At 41.3% G+C, this 20983-nt stretch overlaps 1 protein-coding gene across 14 annotated transcripts in view; it reads right to left on the bottom strand.

Moving 5' to 3' along the window:
* The window catches only part of mta3 (metastasis associated 1 family, member 3), a 366201-nt gene that overhangs the window by 78213 nt on the left and 267005 nt on the right, over positions 1 to 20983 (bottom strand). For 8 of the 14 annotated variants that reach the window (XM_068045144.1, XM_068045146.1, XM_068045145.1 and 5 more), the window contains exons 16-19: positions 20535 to 20693; positions 17989 to 18024; positions 11586 to 11617; positions 8678 to 8832 (exon numbers count right to left, since the gene is read on the bottom strand). In XM_068045144.1, coding sequence (XP_067901245.1) covers positions 8678 to 8832; positions 11586 to 11617; positions 17989 to 18024; positions 20535 to 20693 — 382 coding nt within the window. The remainder of the gene's footprint in view (positions 1 to 8677; positions 8833 to 11585; positions 11618 to 17988; positions 18025 to 20534; positions 20694 to 20983) is intronic. The other 6 variants (XM_068045152.1, XM_068045155.1, XM_068045156.1 and 3 more) reach the window with 3 other exon arrangements.

Genomic DNA, 20983 nt, shown 5'->3' with positions numbered 1-20983 from the left:
GGAACAACCCTTGCCACCAGCTGCATGGCGAGCAGCTAAGGAGCAGGAGGAGAAGAAGGAGGCTACAAGTCAAACAGCCCCTTTCTGCCCAGGCTGTCCATGAAGAACTCTTCCAAGTAAGGTAAGGGAACCAAAACAGCACTCCTTGGATGAAAAGGGAGTTACAGAATATGATGAAATAAAAAAAGAGGGTGTATGATGCATGTCAGGTGAATTCTTCAAGCGAGAACCAGGCCAGATACATTAAGTTGAGAGGGGAAGTGAAGATGAAAACGTGACTGGCAAAGAGAGAATATGAGAATAGAATGGCAGTTCACATTAAAGGGAACCCAAAAATCTTCTACCAGCATGTAAATATTAGGCGGTAGTAAGGGCGAGTGGAGCAATTGGGAAAGGGGGATGTGCAATGGGACCTGGGGGTCTTTGTACACCAGTCGCTGAAAGCAAGCATTCAGGTGCCGCAAGCAGTTAAGAAGGCAAATGGTATGTTGGCCTTCATTGCAAGAGGATGAGAGTACAGGAGCAAGGATGTCTTACTGCAGTTATACAGGGCCTTGGTGAGACCACCTCTGGAGTATTGTGTGCAGTTTTTGTCTCCTTATCTGAGAAAGGATGTTCTTGCCGAGGAGGGAGTGCAAAGAAGATTTACTAGGCTGATTCCTGGGATGGCAGGATTGACGTATGATGAGAGATTGGGTCGACGAGGCCTATATTCACTAGAGTTCAGAAGAATGAGAGGGGATCTCATAGAAACCTATAAAATTGTAACAGGACTAGACAGGCTAGATGCAGGGAGGATGTTCCCGATGGCTGGTGAGTCCAGAATCAAAGGTCACAGTCTCAGGATACAGGGTATGCCATTTAGAACCGAGATGAGGAGAAATTTCTTCACTCAGAGGGTGGTGAACCTGTGGAATTCTCAACCGCAGAAGGCAGTGGAGGCCAAGTCATTAAATATATTCAAGAAGGAGATAGATATATTTCTTAATGCCAAAGGGATCAAGGGATATGGGGAGAAAGCGGGTACAGGGTACTGCATTAGACAATCAGCCATGATCTTTTTTGAATGGCGGAGCAGGCCTGAAGGGCCGAGTGGCCTACTCCTGCTCCTATTTTCTATGAGCCTATTAGGGACAAAGAAGGTAATATTTGCTTAGATGCACAGGGAAAGGCTATAATACTTAATGAGTACTTTGCGTCAGTGTTTACTAAGGAAGAGGATGCTGGCAAAATATCAGTAGAAGCTGAGATGGGAGAGGTAATGGATGAGGTGAAAATTGATAGGCAGGATGTACTGGAAAGGCTGGCAATGCTTAGACTGGATAAGTCGCCTGGTCCGGATGGCTTGCATCCCACTTTGCTAAAAGAGGCGGGAGTGGAGATAGCAGAAGGGCTTGCCACAATCTTCCAATTTTCCCTAGATATGGGGGAGGTCCCAGAGGATTGGACAGTGGCAAATACGACACCCTTTCTCAAGAAAGGGTGTAAGGACATTCCTGGTAACTACAGGCTAGTTAGTTTAACATCTGTGATGGGTAAGGTTTTAGAAACAATAATCAAAGAAAAAAATCAAAAGACACTTGAAGAGGGTTCAGTTAATTAACCAGTATAGATGTGTAAAAGGCAGATTATGCTTGACTAATCTAATAAATTTTTTTGATGAAGTAAGAGAAGGTTGATGAAAGGAAAGCAAAGAATGTTGTCCATATGGACTTTAAGAAAGCCTTTGATGAAGTACCACATAAAAGGCTGGTTACCAGATCTGAGGCTCATAGTATAGGAGGGTAAGTGTCAGCTTGAATAATAAAATTGGCTTAAGACAGAAAACAGCGAGTCATGGTAAAAGGTTGTTTTTCAGACTGGAGGATGGTAGACAATGGTTTTCCTCAAAGGTCAGTCCTAGGACCACTATGTTTTTTGACTTGGATATTGGAATACAGAGTAAAATTTCAAAATTTGCCAATGATACCAAACTTGGAGGTGTAGCGGACAGTGAAGATGATACCAATCAACTGGAAGAAGACAGATAGGCTAGCAGAATGAGCAGACATGTGGCAAATGGAATTTAATATACAGAAATGTAAGGTGATGCATTTTGGCAAAAGGGATAGGAAGAGGCAATATAGACTAAATGGTACAGTTCTAAAGAGTGGACAGCGACAGAGGGGCCTGGGGTTCATGTGCATACATTGCTAAAGGTGGCAAGACATATTGAAAGAGTAGTTAGCAAAGCATATGGGATCTTGGGGTATTGAGTGCAAAAGCAGGGAGGCTATGCTGAACCTTTATACAGTTCTGGTTCGGCAATAACTTGAGTATTGGATCCAGTTCTGGTCACCGTGCTTTAGGAAGGATGTGAGGGTCCTAAAGGTGGTGCAGAGGAGATTTACCAGAATGGTTTCAGGAATGAGAGATTTTAGTTACAAGGTTAGGTTGGAGAAGCTGAGGTTGTTCTCCTTGGAGCAAAGGTGATTGAGGGGAGATTTACTAGAGGTGTACAAGATTAAGGGCATTAGTATTAGTACGAAGGTTGTATTGGAGAAATTAATGGGGTTGACAGTTGAGAAGTCCCCAGGTCCTGATATTCTGCATCCCAGAGAGTTGAAAGATGTAACTATGGAGATAGTGGATGCATTGATGATCATCTTCCAAAATTCTATAGACTCTGGAACAGTTCCTGCAGATTGGAAGGTAGCAAAAGTCACACCACTATTTAAGTAGGGAGGGAGAGACAAAACAGGGATCTACAGACCTGTTAGCCTTATATCAGTAGTAGAGAAAATGCTAGAATCTATTCTAAAGGATGTGCTAAATGAACACTTGGGTAATAATGATTTGATTGGGCATAGTCAACATGGATTTATGAATGGGAAATCATGTTTGTCGAACATGTTGGAATTTTCTGAGGATGATCTTACTAACAGAATTGATAAAGGGGAATTGGTGGGTGTAGTATACTTGGATTTCCAGAAGGATTTTGATAAAGTCCCCCACAGGAGGTTGGTTAGCAAAATTAAAGCACATGGGATAGGAGGTAATATACTGGCATGGATTAAGGATTGGTTAACAGGCAGAAAACAGAGAGTAGGAATAAATGGGTCATTCTCTTGTTGGCAGGCTGTGACTAATGGGGTACCGTAAGGATCAGCACTTGGACCCCAGCTGTTCACAATATATATCAATGATTTGGATGTGGGGACCAATTGTAATATATCCAAGTTCGCGGATGACAAAACTAGGTGGGAATGTGTGTTGTGAGGAAGATGCAAAGCGGCTTCAAGGGGATTTGTTCAGTGGGCAAGAACTTGGCAGATGGAATACAATGTGGAAAAATGTGAGGTTATCCACTTTGGTAGGAGGAATAGATGTGCAGAGTATTTCTTAAATGGGAAGAGATTAGAAAGTGTAGATATACGAAGGGACCTAGGTGTCTTCATAAATAAGTCACTGAAAGCTAACATGCAGATGCAGCAAGCAATTAGGAAGGCTAATGGTATGTTAGCCTTTATCACAAGAGGATTTGAGTACAGGAGTAGCAAAGTCTTGCTTCAACTGTATAGAACCTTGGTTAGACTGCACCTGGAGTATTGTGTACAGTTTTGGTCACCTTACCTGAAGAAGGGTATTATTGCCATAGAGGGAGTGAAACAAAGGTTCACCAGACTTGTTCCCAAAATAGTGGGACTGTCCTCTGAAGAGAGATTGGGAAAACTGGGCCTGTGTTCTCTAGAGTCTCGAAGAATGAAAGGTGATCTCATTGAAACCTACAAAGTACATAAAGGGATAGACAGGGTAGATGCAGGTAAGAGGTTTCCCCTGGTTGGGGGGTCTAGAACCAGGGGACATAATTTCAAAATAAGGGGGAAGCCATTAGGACCGAGATGAGGAGAAATTTCTTTACTCAGAGGGTTGTGAATCTTTGGAATTCTCTACCCAAGAAGGCTGTGGAAGCTCAGTCATTGAGTATGCTTAAAGCAGAGATTGACAGATTTCTAAATACCAATGACATAAAGGGATAGGGGAATAGTGTGGGAAAAAGGCATTGAAGTGGATGATCAGCCATGATCGTATTGAATGGTGGAGAAGGCTCAATGGGCTGAATGGTCTACTCATGTTCCTACTTTGGATAGGCTGGATAAAGAAATGCTATTCCCATTAGCTGATGATACAAAGACAGGGGGGTCACAGATTTAAGGTTTTGGGCAAGAGATGCAGGGGGGATGTGAGGAAGGAGGTATTTTACACAGCAAATGATAATGACCTGGATCTCGCTGCCTATGAGGGTGGTGGAAGTGGAGCCATGGAATGATTTCAAAAGAATATTGGATGGGCACTTGAGGGAAATAAACTTACTGGGCCATGGAGATAGAGTTGGGAATGGGACTGGTTGGATTGCTCTGCAGAGAGCCAGCATGGACATGATGGCAGAATGGCCTACTTCTGTGCCATAATGTTATGACTCTAGGTACAACACAAGTAACCACAACCCAATTCCCCATTCACCAGTAGTCTCACACTTACCTTCCCTCTGTCACAGACTATCACAGTATCTGTTTTGCCACCATGCAAAAAATAAAAGCCATCACAAAATAAACATTGAAAACCAAATTTATAAATTAAATCATGCCAAATTTCATACAAAAGTCAATTAATCACTCTTGTGTATTCCCTTAGTGCCTGCCTTCCGTGTGCCTGTCTAAGGGCTCCTACAAAGTGTATCTCAGTGGCTGCAGCATGGCTGGTGGAAGGTTGCTGATTTTCAGTGGACAGGTCAGCAGATGGCCTCAAATGGACAAACTCAAGCAGCTAGATAGCCCGGCTGCAGATTCCTGCATCTCCAAATGAGCAGCAGCAGCAGTCTTGGCAGGCTGACTGGCTGACAGAGTGGGTGCGGGGGGGATGACAAATGATGTCTTTCTGAAAGAGGACAGCAGGTTTATGTGCCTCAACAATCCTAGTAATCTGTGAAAGGACAGATTGCTGGACTGCTGTGACACCCTGAAAGTCCTTTTGCACACTGTAATCCAAAGCCAGGATGGCAGCAGTCTGCACTTCTACTGCAGCACTCAGACGTTAGGTGACTGCTATTCATACTGCAATCGAAACTGCAACATGGTCCATTAGACACTGCATTATGGCTCGGTCCACAAGTATGCAAACGGAGTTGGCTAGATTTCCATGCTGGAAAGGATGGGCTTCAGAAAGTCCTGTGCCAAGTTGGTGCAGCACTTCTCCATTGAAGGCTGGCTTTCTGGCAGGCTTCCCTATTCACCAAGCATTTCATTGTGCATGTACATCTGCCTTCTTCTGTAGCCTATGAATCAAAGTGCTCTTGTGAGTCCTCTGCAGCAGAACTCATACTAGATTTTGCCCTTCGGCAAGTTGACACGTCTGCTATCCTTGCCTCTTGTCCTGGTTGCAGGCCATTCATGCCCAGTGTCTCACCATTCACAGCATCAGTATCTGTCGTTGTGGTTGCGAGTGTGAAATTGAGTGATGGCGTCTCTTCATGCTGTTCCGGTACTGCCTGGCCAGTTTTCATTTAAGAGCATAAGAAATAGGAGCAGGAGGGTGCCACTTGGCCCTTCGAACCTATTCAGTAAGATCATGGCTGATCTTTGAATGCAACTCCACTTTCCGGTCGTATCCCCATATCCCTAGATTCCCTTAGAGCTGAAAAAAAATCATCTCAACCTTGAATGTACTCAATAACTGTGTATCCACAGCCCTCTGGGATAGAGAATTGCAAAGATTTACACCCCTCTAAGTGAAGAAATTTCTCCTTTTCTTAAAAAAAAGCATTCTTAGGATGTGAGCGTCACTGTCAAGGCCAGCATTTATTGCCCGTTCCTATCTGATCTTGAGCAGGTGAGCCGCCATCAACATTGAAAGCGTCATATACAGCATAGGAGGAGGCTCATTAAGTCCATGCTGGCTCTCTACAGAGCAATCCAGTAGGTCCCACGCCCCCATTCAATCCCCATAACCATGCAAGTTTATTTCCTTCAAGTGGCCATCCAATTTCCTTTTTGAAATCATCGACTGTCTCTGTTTCCACCACCCTCGTGGTCAGCGAGTTCCAGGTCATTACCACTCACTACGTAAAAAAGTTCTTCCCCACATTCTCCCGACAGCTCTTGCACAAAACCTTCAATTTGTGTCCCCTAGTCCTTGTACCATCAGTTAATGGGAATAGTTTTTCCTTGTCTAACTCGAAGCCTGTCATAATCTTGTACACCTCCAGCAAATCTCCCCTTAATCTCCTTTGTTCTAAGGAGAACAACCACAGTTTTTCCAACTTAACCTTGTAACTAAAATCCCTCCATCCCTGGAACCATTCTGATAAATCTCCTCTGCATCCTCTCAAGGAATCTCACATGCTTCCTAAAGTGCAGTGACCTGAACTGGACGCAATGCTCCAGTTGGGGCCTAACCACAGCTTTATAAAGGTTCAGCATAACTTCCCTGCTTTTGTATGGCAGATTTCATCCCCTGAAGGACATTAGTAAACCAGATGGGTTTTTAATGACTATCTGGTGGTATCATGATCTAGACTAACATTTTATTACAGATTTCTTAATTAAAGTTAAATTCCTCTAGTTACCGTGGTGTGATTTGAAAACATTAGGCTGGGCCTCTGGATTCCCAGTCCAGTAACATTATCACTATGCTCCCATCCCCACATATGGCTGACCCTTTACCATAAGACTATGCCCCCTACTTCTAGACTCTCCAGACAAGGGAAACAGCCTCACAGCATATACCCTGTCAAACCTTTTTACAATCTTGTACGTTTCAATGAGATCACCTCTCACTCTTCCACACTCCAGAGAGTAAAAGCCCATTCTCCTCAATCTCTCCTGATAAGACAACCCTCTCATCCCAAGAAACAATCTAGTGAACCTTCGCTGCACCTCCTCTAAAGCAAGTATATCCTTCTATAGGTACGGAGACTAAAACTGTATCGTCGTCAGGTGTCGTCACCAAGTCCTGTACAATTACAGCAACGCTTCCTTACTCTTGCACTCCAACCTCATTGCAATAAAGGCCAACATAGCATTTGCATTCCTAATTGCTTGCTGAACCTGCATTTTAACTTTCTCTGTTGCATGTACAAGGACACCCAAAACCGTCTGAACATCAACATTTAATAGTTTCTCATAATTTAAAAAAATCTGTTTTTCTATTCTTCCTACCAAAGTGAATAACCTCACATTTACACACATTATACTCCTTGGGTATCTGACAGGATACAAGGTAAAGGTTGGGTGTGGGGAGGAGGAAAAGTAAGGGATGCATGCTTAAACCATCTGCAGCTTGTAAATCTAAACAGAGTATGGGTTAAGGGGGGGAGTGGAATGTGGTGGAGGAGGATTAAGTATGAGGACCACATCATCATCTTTAGTTTCAGCCCCGCCACCGTCCACGGCCTCAGCGAGGTGCCCAATAATGGCCAGAATCGCCTCCTCCAAGGGGGTTAGGACACGCAGGCATTTCTCTCCCCCTTAAGTTAGCTCTTGATGCCTCTGGTTTAGCGCCACCCTATCCTTCAAGAGAGGGAACTGTGTCAGGTGAGTGTAGTGCAATGGCTTTGGGTGATATGGTTGATATGGCTGGATAGCTGGCAGTATTTGCAACCTGTGAGACGTGTGAAGCTTGCAGCAGTGCTGTGTGCGTGAGGGCAAGGTGGAGCAAACGAACGTTAGGCATGAATCCTGATTGATCGAGATTGTAGGTAGATGAGTGATGGGGGTGTGGTGAATTGGGCAGTGTCTGAAGTTGTTGATTGGTAGGATGTGGCATCTGAAAATGCATTCCCTGACCTTGACCACTCAGGTGAGATCATTAAAGTTTTTACAGCACTGCATCCAGATCCTCAGGGCTCGACTCCTGGCATTCACCTCCATGGCTGTCTGCTTCCACTGTCTTCTGAGCATGTGCCTGAAGGGCCTCCTGGCCCTATGCAGATAAGTGACATCTCTCCTTTCTATCTCCTTTACCAAGGCCTCAGAAAACCTTGGAGCTTGTGCTCTCCTACATTGTACCGTTCTTCAATGTTTTCCAAGTCAGAAAGACTTGTATGACTCCCAGCACCTGTTCCAGCCACAATGCGCCTCCCTTTTAAGAGACGCTGGACAGCTTTAACTGCTGAAGCATCCAGACACTCAACTGGTAGCACTGATTGGGCACTGCAGTCATAACTATCAGGCTGCATGAAGCTGGAATGCTGCCTGCATTAAACTGAACGGGCGCAGGTCAATCACGCATCACAATCCCTGCACCCTGTTTTTGGGGGTTATTGAATTCAGCCCCTGAAAACTATTAATCACACAAAAAGTTCTGGTCAAAGCAAGTCTCGGGTAATTATGATGTCACTAATTGTTGGTTAAGAGTGCAAACTTCTAATTTGTAATTAAAAACATCCATTAACACTGTATCTGCATCATTCTGTGGAACTGCATAGTACATTAGATACTTGAATAAGATTACCTATGAAAACACAGCATGCATACTAAAAACTGTAAAATGATGGTGATAATCAAATCTTTTGCTTTACGAGAATGCCGTAATCAGGCCAACATATGAAATTTCTCCATTTTAAAGTAAAAGGATATGGGATTTGTGCATTTACTTTTTTTAAAAAAAGGAAGTGCCATTTGTTAACCAGAAATCCCACCTTGTTTCCTCAGTAACCATAAAAAAGCCATCATCAGGGGTATCGATCCAGTTTGGCCGTTGTCTCTTGATGACTGGAATGGTGCCAGGCTGGAATGTATTGATGCCAGTCGACATTCCTTTTCCATTAGCTAGGTATGGGAAATGGTCAGCACTCTAAAATAAATGACAGGGAACAAACCAAACTAAAGATATCTCTCATTTGTTAATTTGCTGTTGCTAGCATTTGGTTTGTATGGCCTTTAAATTGCTTTGTCCCTGCAAAATCCATTTGTCTAGGCATTCACGTCACAAATAAAAGACTATCTTTAGCAAACTGTTGTCTTTTTTTGGATTTTCTCTCTTTGGCAATGTACAGATATTGAAAGGACATGATAAAAAATTATTTTTTAAGAAATAATCATGCTTCTGCCATTTTATATTTTAAGAAATTAAAGCTTTGTAGATAGCTTTTCCATGAGACAATCAATTGAAGAAATACATATTTTTTAAATTTCCTTTGCTCTTGGTAAAATTTCAAAAGCGATCAAGGGTAAATCCCAGGGGACATGCTCTAATGCATTAAGTTTTTCTGAGCCTATTGAGATAGGGGCTGCAGACTCGATGGGTCTAACAAAATCTCATGAGTTATCTTAAAAAAGTATATCAGGATAGAAATTGTGATGCCTCTTGTAAGTTTTCGGAGTCCAGAACAGATGCCAAAAAGTTAAATTCAGGACCGCAATATAACACGCTGGATAAGTAACTTTAAGTGCGAGCTATGCCAGATTGGTCTAGACAGTTGATAGGCACCCTCAGTGGCTATCTGCTGCAAATGCAGGAATCATTTAAATATTAGGGACCTGCCCTGAATCACAGCCCTTTCCTGAAACTGTTGTCCGTTTGTGCCTCAAGTATCATTGTCTGTACCCATTCAGCACATCATGGCAGAAACAAGTGGGAAGAAGCTTTTAGAAGCCGTGTTTAAAGGGATCTTCAACCAGATTAAATAAAGTCTCTGATTAGTCACTTTAGGCTACTAGGGTTCTTCTGGGTGGAGTTTTTGGCTATTAAGTAGTTTGGAAGAGAGAGTTTGTAGAGGGCTACAACTGTTCCACTGATTTTTCTTGATCACAATTCCTCAACATGGGTATGCTGCTGGGCTTACTATTTAAGCTCCCAAATGAGGAAGCGGAGAAGAAGCAGAAACAACAAGGAAGATAGCAAAGACCTGCAAAGGCTGCAAGAAGGCGGCAAAGGAGGCAAGGGCACAGGAGGCATTACAGCATGAGGGCATCCAGAAATTGATCACCATACCTGGACCTCACAGAAGGTTTACAACATTGTACAGGTAACTGTACAAATAGGAATTTTATTCACAAGTTTTCTTAGCGGTTTATGTTATAATGTTACTTTTCCCCTGCAGAAACATTCAGGATCAAATGTTTAAACCAACTTCATGACATTTTTGCAGTGGCATGATACTTGCAGATGTTAATTTTTATTAAGTGTTTAATTGTATTCAGATGGTGGGCATTAACTGTAGATTCACTTGTACTCCTATATATAAGAGCAGAGGGAAACTGTGGTTGTTGGGTTTGGAGGTGCATGTTTGTAATGTGTGTCTCTGCAAATAAAAATTTGTAAGTAAGTAAAGATTAGGCTCCAGTTCTGTCCTTCGTTGCCTGGCTATCTGGATTAAAACAGCAGAAGCAGGACTGGTATTTTATCAATTTGGGATTGGTAGCTTTCTGCTGCTTACTAATTCATTCTTGTTACTTATGGCCTGAATCGTATTGTTTTTGATTTGTTCATGTTTAGTCAATTAGATATTTAACTGACTATTTAAGATATAACTTTTCATTTCACCCACTCATTAGTTTTCACCCAATGTCTTGAAGTTCTAAACTTTTGAAATGCCTGATGGACATGCTAGATGCCAGGCTTTTAATTAGATAGAGATAATTTGAATAGCAATTTGGATAAAAAATACTAAATATTCAGGAAATTTTATAAAGCAATATATTACAACTATGCAGGTATATAATGCCATCTTAATGTGACAAATCTATTCTTGTGTACTACACCAAACAAAAAAATCAAAAAAATTAAGCCAGATGAAAAGCATTTGGTTGAGAGCATTTGCTTTGTCAATTTGTAAGAAAATTAACTTTTCATTGTCTATTTGCTAGGAATGGCATCTGAGACCATTTTCAAAGCACACAACATACAATTTATACAGGGAATAAAATTTTACCTAAACACCTTGCGACAGCCCATGCCCATTGGCAACAAAATAGAAAATACAAAATTCAGTTATCTTAAATCACTTGACAATCGGGTTTAATTCTTCCCTCCAGATAATAAAACCCCCCTTCCCCTAGCCATGACCAATAAATGAGACTGCTCAAATTGCTGATCAGAGCGAAAAACTATTTAATGTCTAAAAGAGTTGACCTTTATTCAAATGAGTAATGTTACTGCTTTTAGCTTCTGTTTGAAGTAGAAGCATGGCCTATACTTAAACTACATGCAGAGCATTTTAAAAATATTATGTTCCAGCTTAAATTCGGAAGGAATTTTTTACAAAAACTTAATTTGACTTCAGCTGAACATGGCTGTGTTTCCGAGTTCAGTTTATTTAAATGATTGGAGAAAACTCTTAGACCTTTACTATCTGGGATTTGGTGCTCGCTCCAAATTAGAGAAAGAAAGTAGGGCCCTGCTGGAAAGTGCTCATCAGCACAAATCCTCAGATGCTGGTCAGCCTGCTGGCTTCTGCCAGGAACTACTGTGATAGCTTATTTTATATACTTAACATTTTGGATACATTGAACAGAATTAAACAAATCAGAATAACCATTCTTCTCTGATAAAAACAGACTTAGAAATATTTATCAAATAATGAACATCTAGCAAAATGCACTTACCGTTAGTGTTCCTTGTACGTGACTTGTAACATCTGAAAAATTAGATTAGCAAATTAAAGTAAGTTCCAATCATGTGTAATTTTACTTTACAATACCATGTAGCTTGTGAACATTCATACGTGCAAGATTGATTGTATTAGAGTTAAATCATAACAAAATCTATACCAGATTAATTAATCAAATACTAATGAGGAAAAACAAAAATAAATAATAGAGAGCAGAATGCTGATTGACTCTGGTTTACCACAAAGGAAAAATGATAGATTGACAGGCACATATGAATAAATTTTGAAGTATATTACTTTTGGGTTCATTTTAAAAGAAAACACATTGAATACAACCCATTTTTAATAAATTAATTGTTTTTTTGGCATAAACATGCACAATTGCTTAATAGTGACCAATATTGACAAGTAAGGATAAAACATACAAAAGTCCCTTTCTTTCTGGTGCACTGTGGACTGTTACCATTATCTACAAAGCAAAATGAAGTCCAGCTCCATTTGTTTGCAGAATTAATTAACAGTAAGCGACGAGTCAACAGCAAGCGACGAGTAGAATTTAAATCCTCTTAATTCTAATGTTATCAAAATTCAAACAAAATAAATCTTGAACAGTTGGATTCAATCTACATTTAGTTTGATTAAATCCAAGCAGGATTAATTTATTTAATTATTTCAGACTTGCTCTGAACCTAATCAACATTATTTTCAAAACAAAGTGGAATACCCAATTACCGCTGAATATAAAATAGAAGCTGGGAGCAATCAGAAGACAGCGCTTTCATTACGGAGTTCAGGCGATATCTGAAACTACATGGGTGAAACTTAAATGGCTAAACAACCTCCAAGTGAACCTCGATGAGATCACAGCTTCAAAAATCACGGCATATTATTTTTTCCTAATTATTACATACACTGTGAATTTTTTGTTCAGTCTTTAATTATTTTTGTTTACTGCTAGCAACTGTCATGGTGGACTGCAACACCCAGTGTAATGTAGAAGATCAATGCTAAAATGTTAGAGTCATAGAAAGATACAGCACTGAAACAGGCCCTTCAGCCCACCGAGTCTGTGCTGACCAACAACCACCCATATATACTAATCCTACATTAATCCCATATTCCCTACCACATCCCCACCATTCTCCTGCCACCTACCTACGCTAGGGGCAATTTACAATGGCCAATTTACCTATCAACCTGCAAGTCTTCATGACAGTTTATTAAATGACAATCAATAACATTTTAGTAGAAACAATTTGGTAAATTATTAAAATAGGTGGTTTGGGTTAATGTAAAATAATAGAAACTACATCAAGAAGTTACACATTTTTATTTGTCTGCCATTGGATACAAATCAAAACTGTGATCATCTAATCTTCATGCAAACATTCTTTACACTTTATTATGCCAGGTTAGCAAAAACTCACTAAGACTTTTTTCCAGTCTTTGCAGTTTTCTCCAATCTCACTTGTGTGGTGATTTCATGTTGAGACATAATTCTCTGGATGATGGCAGTCAGCAGGAACCTCACCCAAGCGGATAATTTTTAACTTGAGCTTGGACAGTGAGTGTTGCTGGACTTTTTAAAACTGTGGTGACATCATAGCAGAGCCATATATGACGTGCACACACACACACTATCCAACTGTTTTTTTAATTCATTCATGGGATGTGGGCATCGCTGGCCAGGCCAGCATTTATTGCCCATCCCTAATTGCCCTTGAGAAGGTGGTGGTGAGCTGCCTTCTTGAACCACTGCAGTCCAAGTGAGGTAGGTACACCCACAGTGCTGTTAGGAAGGGAGTTCCAGGATTTTGACCCAGCAACAGTGAAGGAACGGCGACATAGTTCCAAATCAGGATAATGTGCAACTTGGAGGAGAACTTACAGGTGGTGGTGTTCCCCTGCATTTGCTGCTCTTGTCTTTCTAGTTGGTAGATGTCGCAGGTTTGGAAGGTGCTGTCTAAGGAGCCTTGGTGCATTGCTGCAGTGCATCTTGTAGATGGTATACACTGCTGCCACTGTGCGTCGGTGGTGGAGGGAGTGAATGTTTGTGGATGGGGTGCCAATCAAGCAAGCTGCTTTGTCCTGGATGGTGTCGAGCTTCTTGAGTGTTGTTGGAGCTGCACCCATCCAGGCAAGTGGAGAGTATTCCATCACACTCCTAACTTATGCCTTGTAGATTGTGGACAAGCTTTGGGGAGTCAGGAGGTGAGTTACTCGCCGCAGGATTTCCAGCCTCTGACCTGCGCTTGTAGCCATGGTATTTATATGGCTACTCCAGTTCAGCTTCTGGTCAATGGTGACCCCTAGGATGTTGATAGTGGGGGATTCAGAGATGGTAATGCCATTGAATGTCAAGGGGAGATGGTTAGATTCTCTCTTGTTGGAGATGGTCAGTGCCTGACACTTGTGTGGCGCCAATGTTACTTGCCACTTATCCGCACAAGCCTGGATACTGTCCAGGTCTTGCTGCATTTCTACACAAACTTCTTCAGTATCTGAGGAATCACGTATGGTGCTGAACATTGTAAAATCATCAGGAAGCATCCCCACTTCTGACCTTATGATTGAAGGAAGGTCATTGATGAAGCAGCTGAAGATAGTTGGGCCTAAGACACTACCCTGAGGAACTCCTGCAGTGATGTCCTGGAGCTCAGACGATTGACCTCCAACAACCACAACCATCTTCCTTTGCGTTAGGTATGACTCCAACCAGCGGAGAGGTTTCCTCGATTCCCATTGACTTCAGTTTTGCTCGGGCTCCTTGATGCCATACTCGATCAAATGCTGCCTTGATGTCAAGGGCACTCACGCTCACCTCACGAGTTCAGCTCTTTAGTCCATGTTTGAACCAAGGCTGCAATGAGGTCAGGAGCTGAGTGGCCCTGGCAGAACCCAAACTGAGCGTCACTGAGCGGGTTATTGCTAAGCAAGTGCCACTTGATGGCTAGGGGCGCGGAAAGTTCTGGAGCACAAGCCTTCAGTACTATTGCCAGATTATCAGGGCCTTTGCAGTACCAGTGCCTGCAGTCGTTTCTTGATATCATGTGGAGTGAATCGAATTGGCTGAAGTCTGACATCTGTGATGCTGGGGACTTCAGGAGGAGGCCGAAATGGATAATCAACTTGGCAGTTCTGGCTGAAGATTGTCGCAAATGCTTCAGCCTTATCTTTTGCACCGATGTGCTGGGCTCCCCCATCATTGAGGATGGGGATATTTGTGGAGCCACCTCCTCCTGTTAGTTGTTTAATTGCCCACCACCATTCATGGCTGGATGTGGCAGGACTGCAGAGCTTAGATCTGATCCATTGGCTATGGGATTGCTTAGCTCTGTCTATCGCATGCTGCTTACGCAGTTTGGCATGCAAGGTCGGAAACGGCAAGCACTTCAGATTTTTCCCCCATTCTTAACCCAGAGGCACTAAGGCCAATTTTAATTTCCCCAAACTGGTTGAGATAAATTCAGCATTGTGGTCAATTCTTAAAATAAAGCATCATATTTGTCCACTACAGGTATGTAAATGTTGGGATTTACTTGAATAGTGCTGTATGATGGCGTTTACTTTTGAACAGGGTTTCAATTACAAGGCCCCAACCTATTTTCAGCCTTCCCACATTTGTGACTTTAATAAAAGCAAAATACTGCAGATGCTGGAAATCTGAAATAAAAACAAGTGCTGGAAATACTCAGCAGGTCTGGCAGCATCTACGGAGAGAGAAGCAGAGTTAACGTTTCAGGTCAGTGACCTTTCGTCAGAACTGGCAAAGGTTAGAAATGGAATAGGTTTTAAGGCAATAAAGTAGGGGTGGGGCAAAAGATAACAAAAGGGAAGGTGTTGATAGGACAGAGGGTCACAGAGAATAACTGACACGGTGGTCATGGAGCAAAAGCAAACGGTGTGGTAATGGTGTTAATGGCTTTCACCACACCATTAACACACTCTGTTCTGGGACCTCTGCTCTTTGTGATTTTTATAAATGACTTAGATGAGGAAGTGGAAGGCTGGGTTAGCAAGTTTGCCGATGACACGAAGGTTGCTGGAGTTGTGGATAGTGTGGAAGGCTGTTGTAGGTTGCAACGGGACATTGACAGGATGCAGAACTGGGCTGAGAAGTGGCAGATGGAGTTCAACCTGGAAAAGTGTGAAGTGATTCATTTTGGAAGATCGAATTTGAATGCGGAATACAGGCTTAAAGACAGGATTCTTGGTAGTGTGGAGGAACAGAGGGATCTTGGGGTCCATGTCCATAGATCGCTCAAAGTTGCCACCCAAGTTGATAGGGTTGTTAAGAAGGTGTATGGTGTGTTGGCTTTCATTAACAGGGGGATTGAGTTTAAGAGACGCGAGGTTATGCTGCAGCTCTATAAGGCCCTGGTTCGACCACACTTGGAATATGGTGTTCAGTTCTGGTCGCCTCATTATAGGAAGGATGTGGAAGCTTTAGAGAGGGTGCAGAGGAGATCTCCCAGGATGCTGCCTGGACTGGAGGGCATGTCCTATGAAGAAAGATTGAGGGAGCTAGGGATTTTCTCATTGGACCGAAGAAGGATGAGAGGTGACTTGATAGAGGGGTACAAGATGATGAGAGGCATAGATAGAGTGGATAGCCAGAGACTTTTTCCCAGGGTGGAAAGGGCTATCACCAGGGGGCATAATTTTAAGGTGATTGAGGAAGGTTTCGGGGAGATGTCAGAGGTAGGTTCTTTACACAGAGAATGGTGGGTGCGAGGAATGCGCTGCCAGCGGTGGTAGTAGAAGCAGATACATTAGGGACATTTAAGCGACTCTTGGATAGGTACATGGATGATAGTAGAATGAAGGGTAGGTAGTTAGTTTGATCTTAGAGTAGGTTAAAGGTTCGGCACAACATCGTGGGCCGAAGGGCCTGTACTGTGCTGTACTGTTCTATGTTTTATCTTTTGCCCCACCCCCACTTTATTTGCTTAAAACCTATTACATTTCTAACCTTGCCAGTTCTGATGAAAGGTCACTGACCTGAAACATTAACTCTGCTTCTCTCTCCACAAATCCTGTCAGATCTGCTGAGTATTTTCAGCATTTTTTGTTTTTATTTCTGACTTTAATTTTGTTATCGTATTGACTTTAGTTTGGTCACTGTATTGACAAAGGGCCCTTACTAAATGGCACAGTTAGTATAATGACAAATTAAATTTTTCTTAACTCTACTCTATACCAAGGAAATAATACAACTCATGAACAACAGGCATGAGCAAATTACATAGTTCTCCTCCATATACATTATTTGACTGATACGGTATGTGTGTAGGATTCACTCAGCATACGTAAACAGGAAAGTACTGACATTATGAGATATATATGCTTGTTATTAGGATTTCTGTGCATTGATTCTTTTAATTTTATTTTATTTTGGGACTGCATTGATTAATTTAAAATTTGTGCAACTAATTATTCCAGTGATTTTGGCATTGCAAAATGTCCATTTTTCTAAAAGATGAAATTTTAAAAGCGGCACACGACAATGTAATTTAAAAAAATTATTTCATGGGATGTGAGTGTTGCTGGCAAGGCCAGCATTTGTTGACCATCCCTAATTGCCCTTGACAACGGAGAAGCTCACGAGGGCATTTCAGAGGGCAGTTGAGTCAACCACATTACTGTAGATCTGCAGTCACATGCAGGCTAGACCTTGTAAGGACAGCAGATTTCCTTCCTTAGAGGACGTTACGGAACCAGATGGATTTTTTTTTACGGCAATTGATGATAGTTTCATGGCAGATTTTTAATTAATTGAATTTATTAATTAGTTGTATTTAAATTCAATCAGCTGCCACAGTGGGATTTGAACAAGTTCTTCCAGGGCATTAGCCTGGGCCGCTGGATTACTAGTCCAGTGACATTATCACTACGCCACCATAATGTTGGATGAAAAGTCATATAAAAGTTAATGAACACAACATTAAAGAGATTACAGGAATAGCTGCACCTTCATTTTTTTTTCTCATTTTACACAATTTTAGATTTAAGGTAAAATGAGCAGCCAGATTGCATGAAAACGTATGTTTTTCTTTTGTATTCAATGCTAATGAGACCACCTTGAACCATTTATACAACTCTCTTTATATGTATGCAATAATAATCTTATGTTCTATTTGAAAGTACCATATAGTAAAGGAACTAGGTGTTAAGAATATCCATTTTGCACCAGAAGGAAAGCACTTTTTAAACCACTTCATTGACGACCCAGGAATCACCCACACACAGATATGCAACACTACATAAATTGTATAGATGACATGGGAATACATCTGAAAAAGCAAATAAAAGCTAAAATAACATTTCCTTATTTGAAAACAATTTTGGGTCTATACAACAGCTCCTACTGGCCTTAAGTAGATATTATTACATCTTACCCCTGTAGGACATCAAGAGTCGTTTCTTCACACTTCCTAAATGGAAATGAAGTCCATGTAAGGTTCATAGTATTTGGTGCTAGTTACAGTTTGTACAATTCATCAAACTGCACTATTTATACAACAATTCATATTCCACTCCAAATATTGCCTTCACCAGCTACAAATAATCATGAGTCTTTGCTCCCAACGAGGAAGAATTTCTAAAGTAGAAGCTGTTCATTCAGCATGTACAGCCTCATATATAAAATTAATTTGCATGCATGGACGAGTTTCAATACACAACTACTCAAACTAGCACCCACAATTCTTTAAACTGAGGTCCCAATTTCAACTGGCCACAGACTGGGGGCAGTGGGACCAATTGCAGTGTCCCTCACTGTGCTAGTTGAGGTTGGTTAAAATAGCACAGGTGAAAAATTGAACCTTTAACCTTAACAAATGTATTATGTAATTCAGGAAAACTCATTGTATACAGCCTTCACCCTAACTGTAGCCACGTATCCACTTTGAAGTCTTCTGCAGAAATTCAGCCACGACACAGGTCTAGCAAAGAGTTAAGATAATATGGCTGCAGATACAAGCCTGTTCTAGTGCAACTGCAGCTGGAATCTACTGTAACAGCCAGAAGGCAGGACCTGGCCTTGCAATCCAGTTTCCAGATGGCCTGGTGGGGATGAAGCCTCCAACCACCCTAAACTAGATCATTGATGTAAAAGGGCGGGGGGTTGGGTGTGGTAGCATTTACATGAGGAGTTCCTATGAACTCAGTCCCCAAAGGGGCTTGTAGGTCTGGTGAAAGCAGGTATATCAGCCACCTCCATGGCAGAAGTGGGGTCTATTTAGATATTTCAGCTCAGCATTGTGTCCTGGAACCTGAAATCCTGAACAGTAATTTGTATTTTCTTTTTAAAAACTTTACCTTTGTAATGGAGCTTTGGGGGCACTTAAGTTACTTCTGGAAGCAACCCGATATCACCTGCTCCTCCAGCTCTGGGCACTTACTCTGGGCTTTATGGCCCCTTTTGTTGGACTTGGGCAAATGTGATCCCAGCCTGCCATGGCCCCATCAGCAAGGCGTCTGCAGATGTACCCATAGCTTGCCATGCAAACGACAGTAGTTTAACAAGTCTGGAAACGTTTTTTTCTTTTAAAGTAGTTCATTCCACTAAACATGCTAACCCTGGTCTTCATCTCGCTCTCTGTCACCGTTAGTCTACTATCTTTACCTCCTATATACATTTGACCAATTTGAATTTCACCAAGTCAATTCCTCCTAATCTGCCTGCCTCTGTCATTGACCCCTATTTTGTCTTATAATTTTTCTAGCTAGCTTACTTCTTTATTCCCAATCAGCCAGCTTCTCTTACTAGAATTTGTTAATCGTTACGCACTCTTTGTTCAAAGGATTGTAATGTTATTATTTTACTTCACATTGATCTGCATGAGTTGTAAGCAAAACTTAATCAAACTATTGCATTAATGAAGCAATATAAATTCAACTTTTTTTTCTTCTTCCTTACTCAATGTTGGAACCAATACACCTCATCCTGTCCTCACCCAACATGCACTTTCCAGAGGAAATGGAGCTCTGTCTGAATTTTCCATTCCTTGGACAGTGCCACAATACCAACAGGATCAACTAATTAGTTCAGGAATCAAATGTCAGATATTCCTGATCAGTCATTTATGGTGATGCATTTACCCAATCAAAATAGTAAACATTTTAACCATTGATGATAATAATAGAGGGATTACTGTAATCAAGCAAGCTGCTGGCTTAAGAAATCGACAAATTGGAATAAGACTTGCAGACTGAAATTTTTGCTATGTAACTTAGTAAGCAGCCAAATTTTAGTCTATTTTACTACCAGTTCGAGAAGGTGACCTTGAGAGCATTCAAATTGTTCCATTGTTCAGCATAATACACAATGGAATTTTCAGATAGGTAAATTGGCTATTAGCAATTGTCCCTAGTATAGGTAGGTGGTAGGGAAATATAGGGCCAGGTGGGGATGTGGTAAGAATATGGAATTAGAGTAGGATTAGTATAAATGGGTGGTTGATGGTCGGCACAGACTTGGTGGGCCGAAAGGCCTGTTTCAGTGCTGTATCTCTCTAAACTAAACTTATTTGTCAAAGGCTGAGACACAAAAGTAAACTAGCAGACTAATTTCCATAATTCGCATACTATTCGAAGTTCCTGAATGAAAAAAGATGCTGGAATATTCAGAGCTATATTAAAAATGATGCCCATAAGTAAAGCACTCAACTCACAACCCAGGTGATGGCAAGTATAAACTTCAGCTTTGACCGACAGTCAAATTACCCATCTTCAGTTAACCCTTTGTCAGTTTTGAACCTTGTAAAGCAGTGGAAAACTGCACAACAAAAACTATAACTGCCTCCCTACTAAAGAACAAAGTAGACAACAATGGAGGTGCATAAAATTAGAAAACTATACAAATAAAATACTGAATATATAACTTGTCTGAACATTTTAACTATTTTACAATATAACACATAAACTGTGGTGTTAAACTAACCATCTACACCGTTGTGCTGGCTGTAGCTTTGCTTTCCTAGAATAGTTGGAGAGCCAAGGTTTTGAATTGTAAATAATCGTTTTGGTGATTGACTGGAGATCCCCGATGTGAGGCTTGGCACCCTTCTGAACACCTTTGGCTTTACAGCAGGATGCATTTCTGCAAATTGGACAAAAGGTAACATACAATTAGAAAACTAGTCAAAGCAGAAGAAAGAGCAGGAAATTAAAAAAAAATGTTAATGAAGCTTGTTTTCTATTAATGTTTTGGTTACTGATGCAACAATTATTTAACAATATTTAACAAAACAAGTTGCTGTAGTTCCCAGAAGAACATAAGAAATAAGAGCTGGAGTAGGCCATTTGGCCCCTCGAGCCTGCTCCGCCATTCAATAAGATTATGGCTGATCTTCTGCCATAACTCCACATTTCCATGCTATCCTCATATCT

This window comes from Heterodontus francisci, chromosome 13 (genome assembly GCF_036365525.1).
Source record: "Heterodontus francisci isolate sHetFra1 chromosome 13, sHetFra1.hap1, whole genome shotgun sequence".
In the NCBI taxonomy this organism is placed as follows: Eukaryota; Metazoa; Chordata; class Chondrichthyes; order Heterodontiformes; family Heterodontidae; genus Heterodontus; species Heterodontus francisci.
Note: the sequence above shows the minus strand (reverse complement) of the source record. Positions and strands in the feature narration are given on the sequence as shown.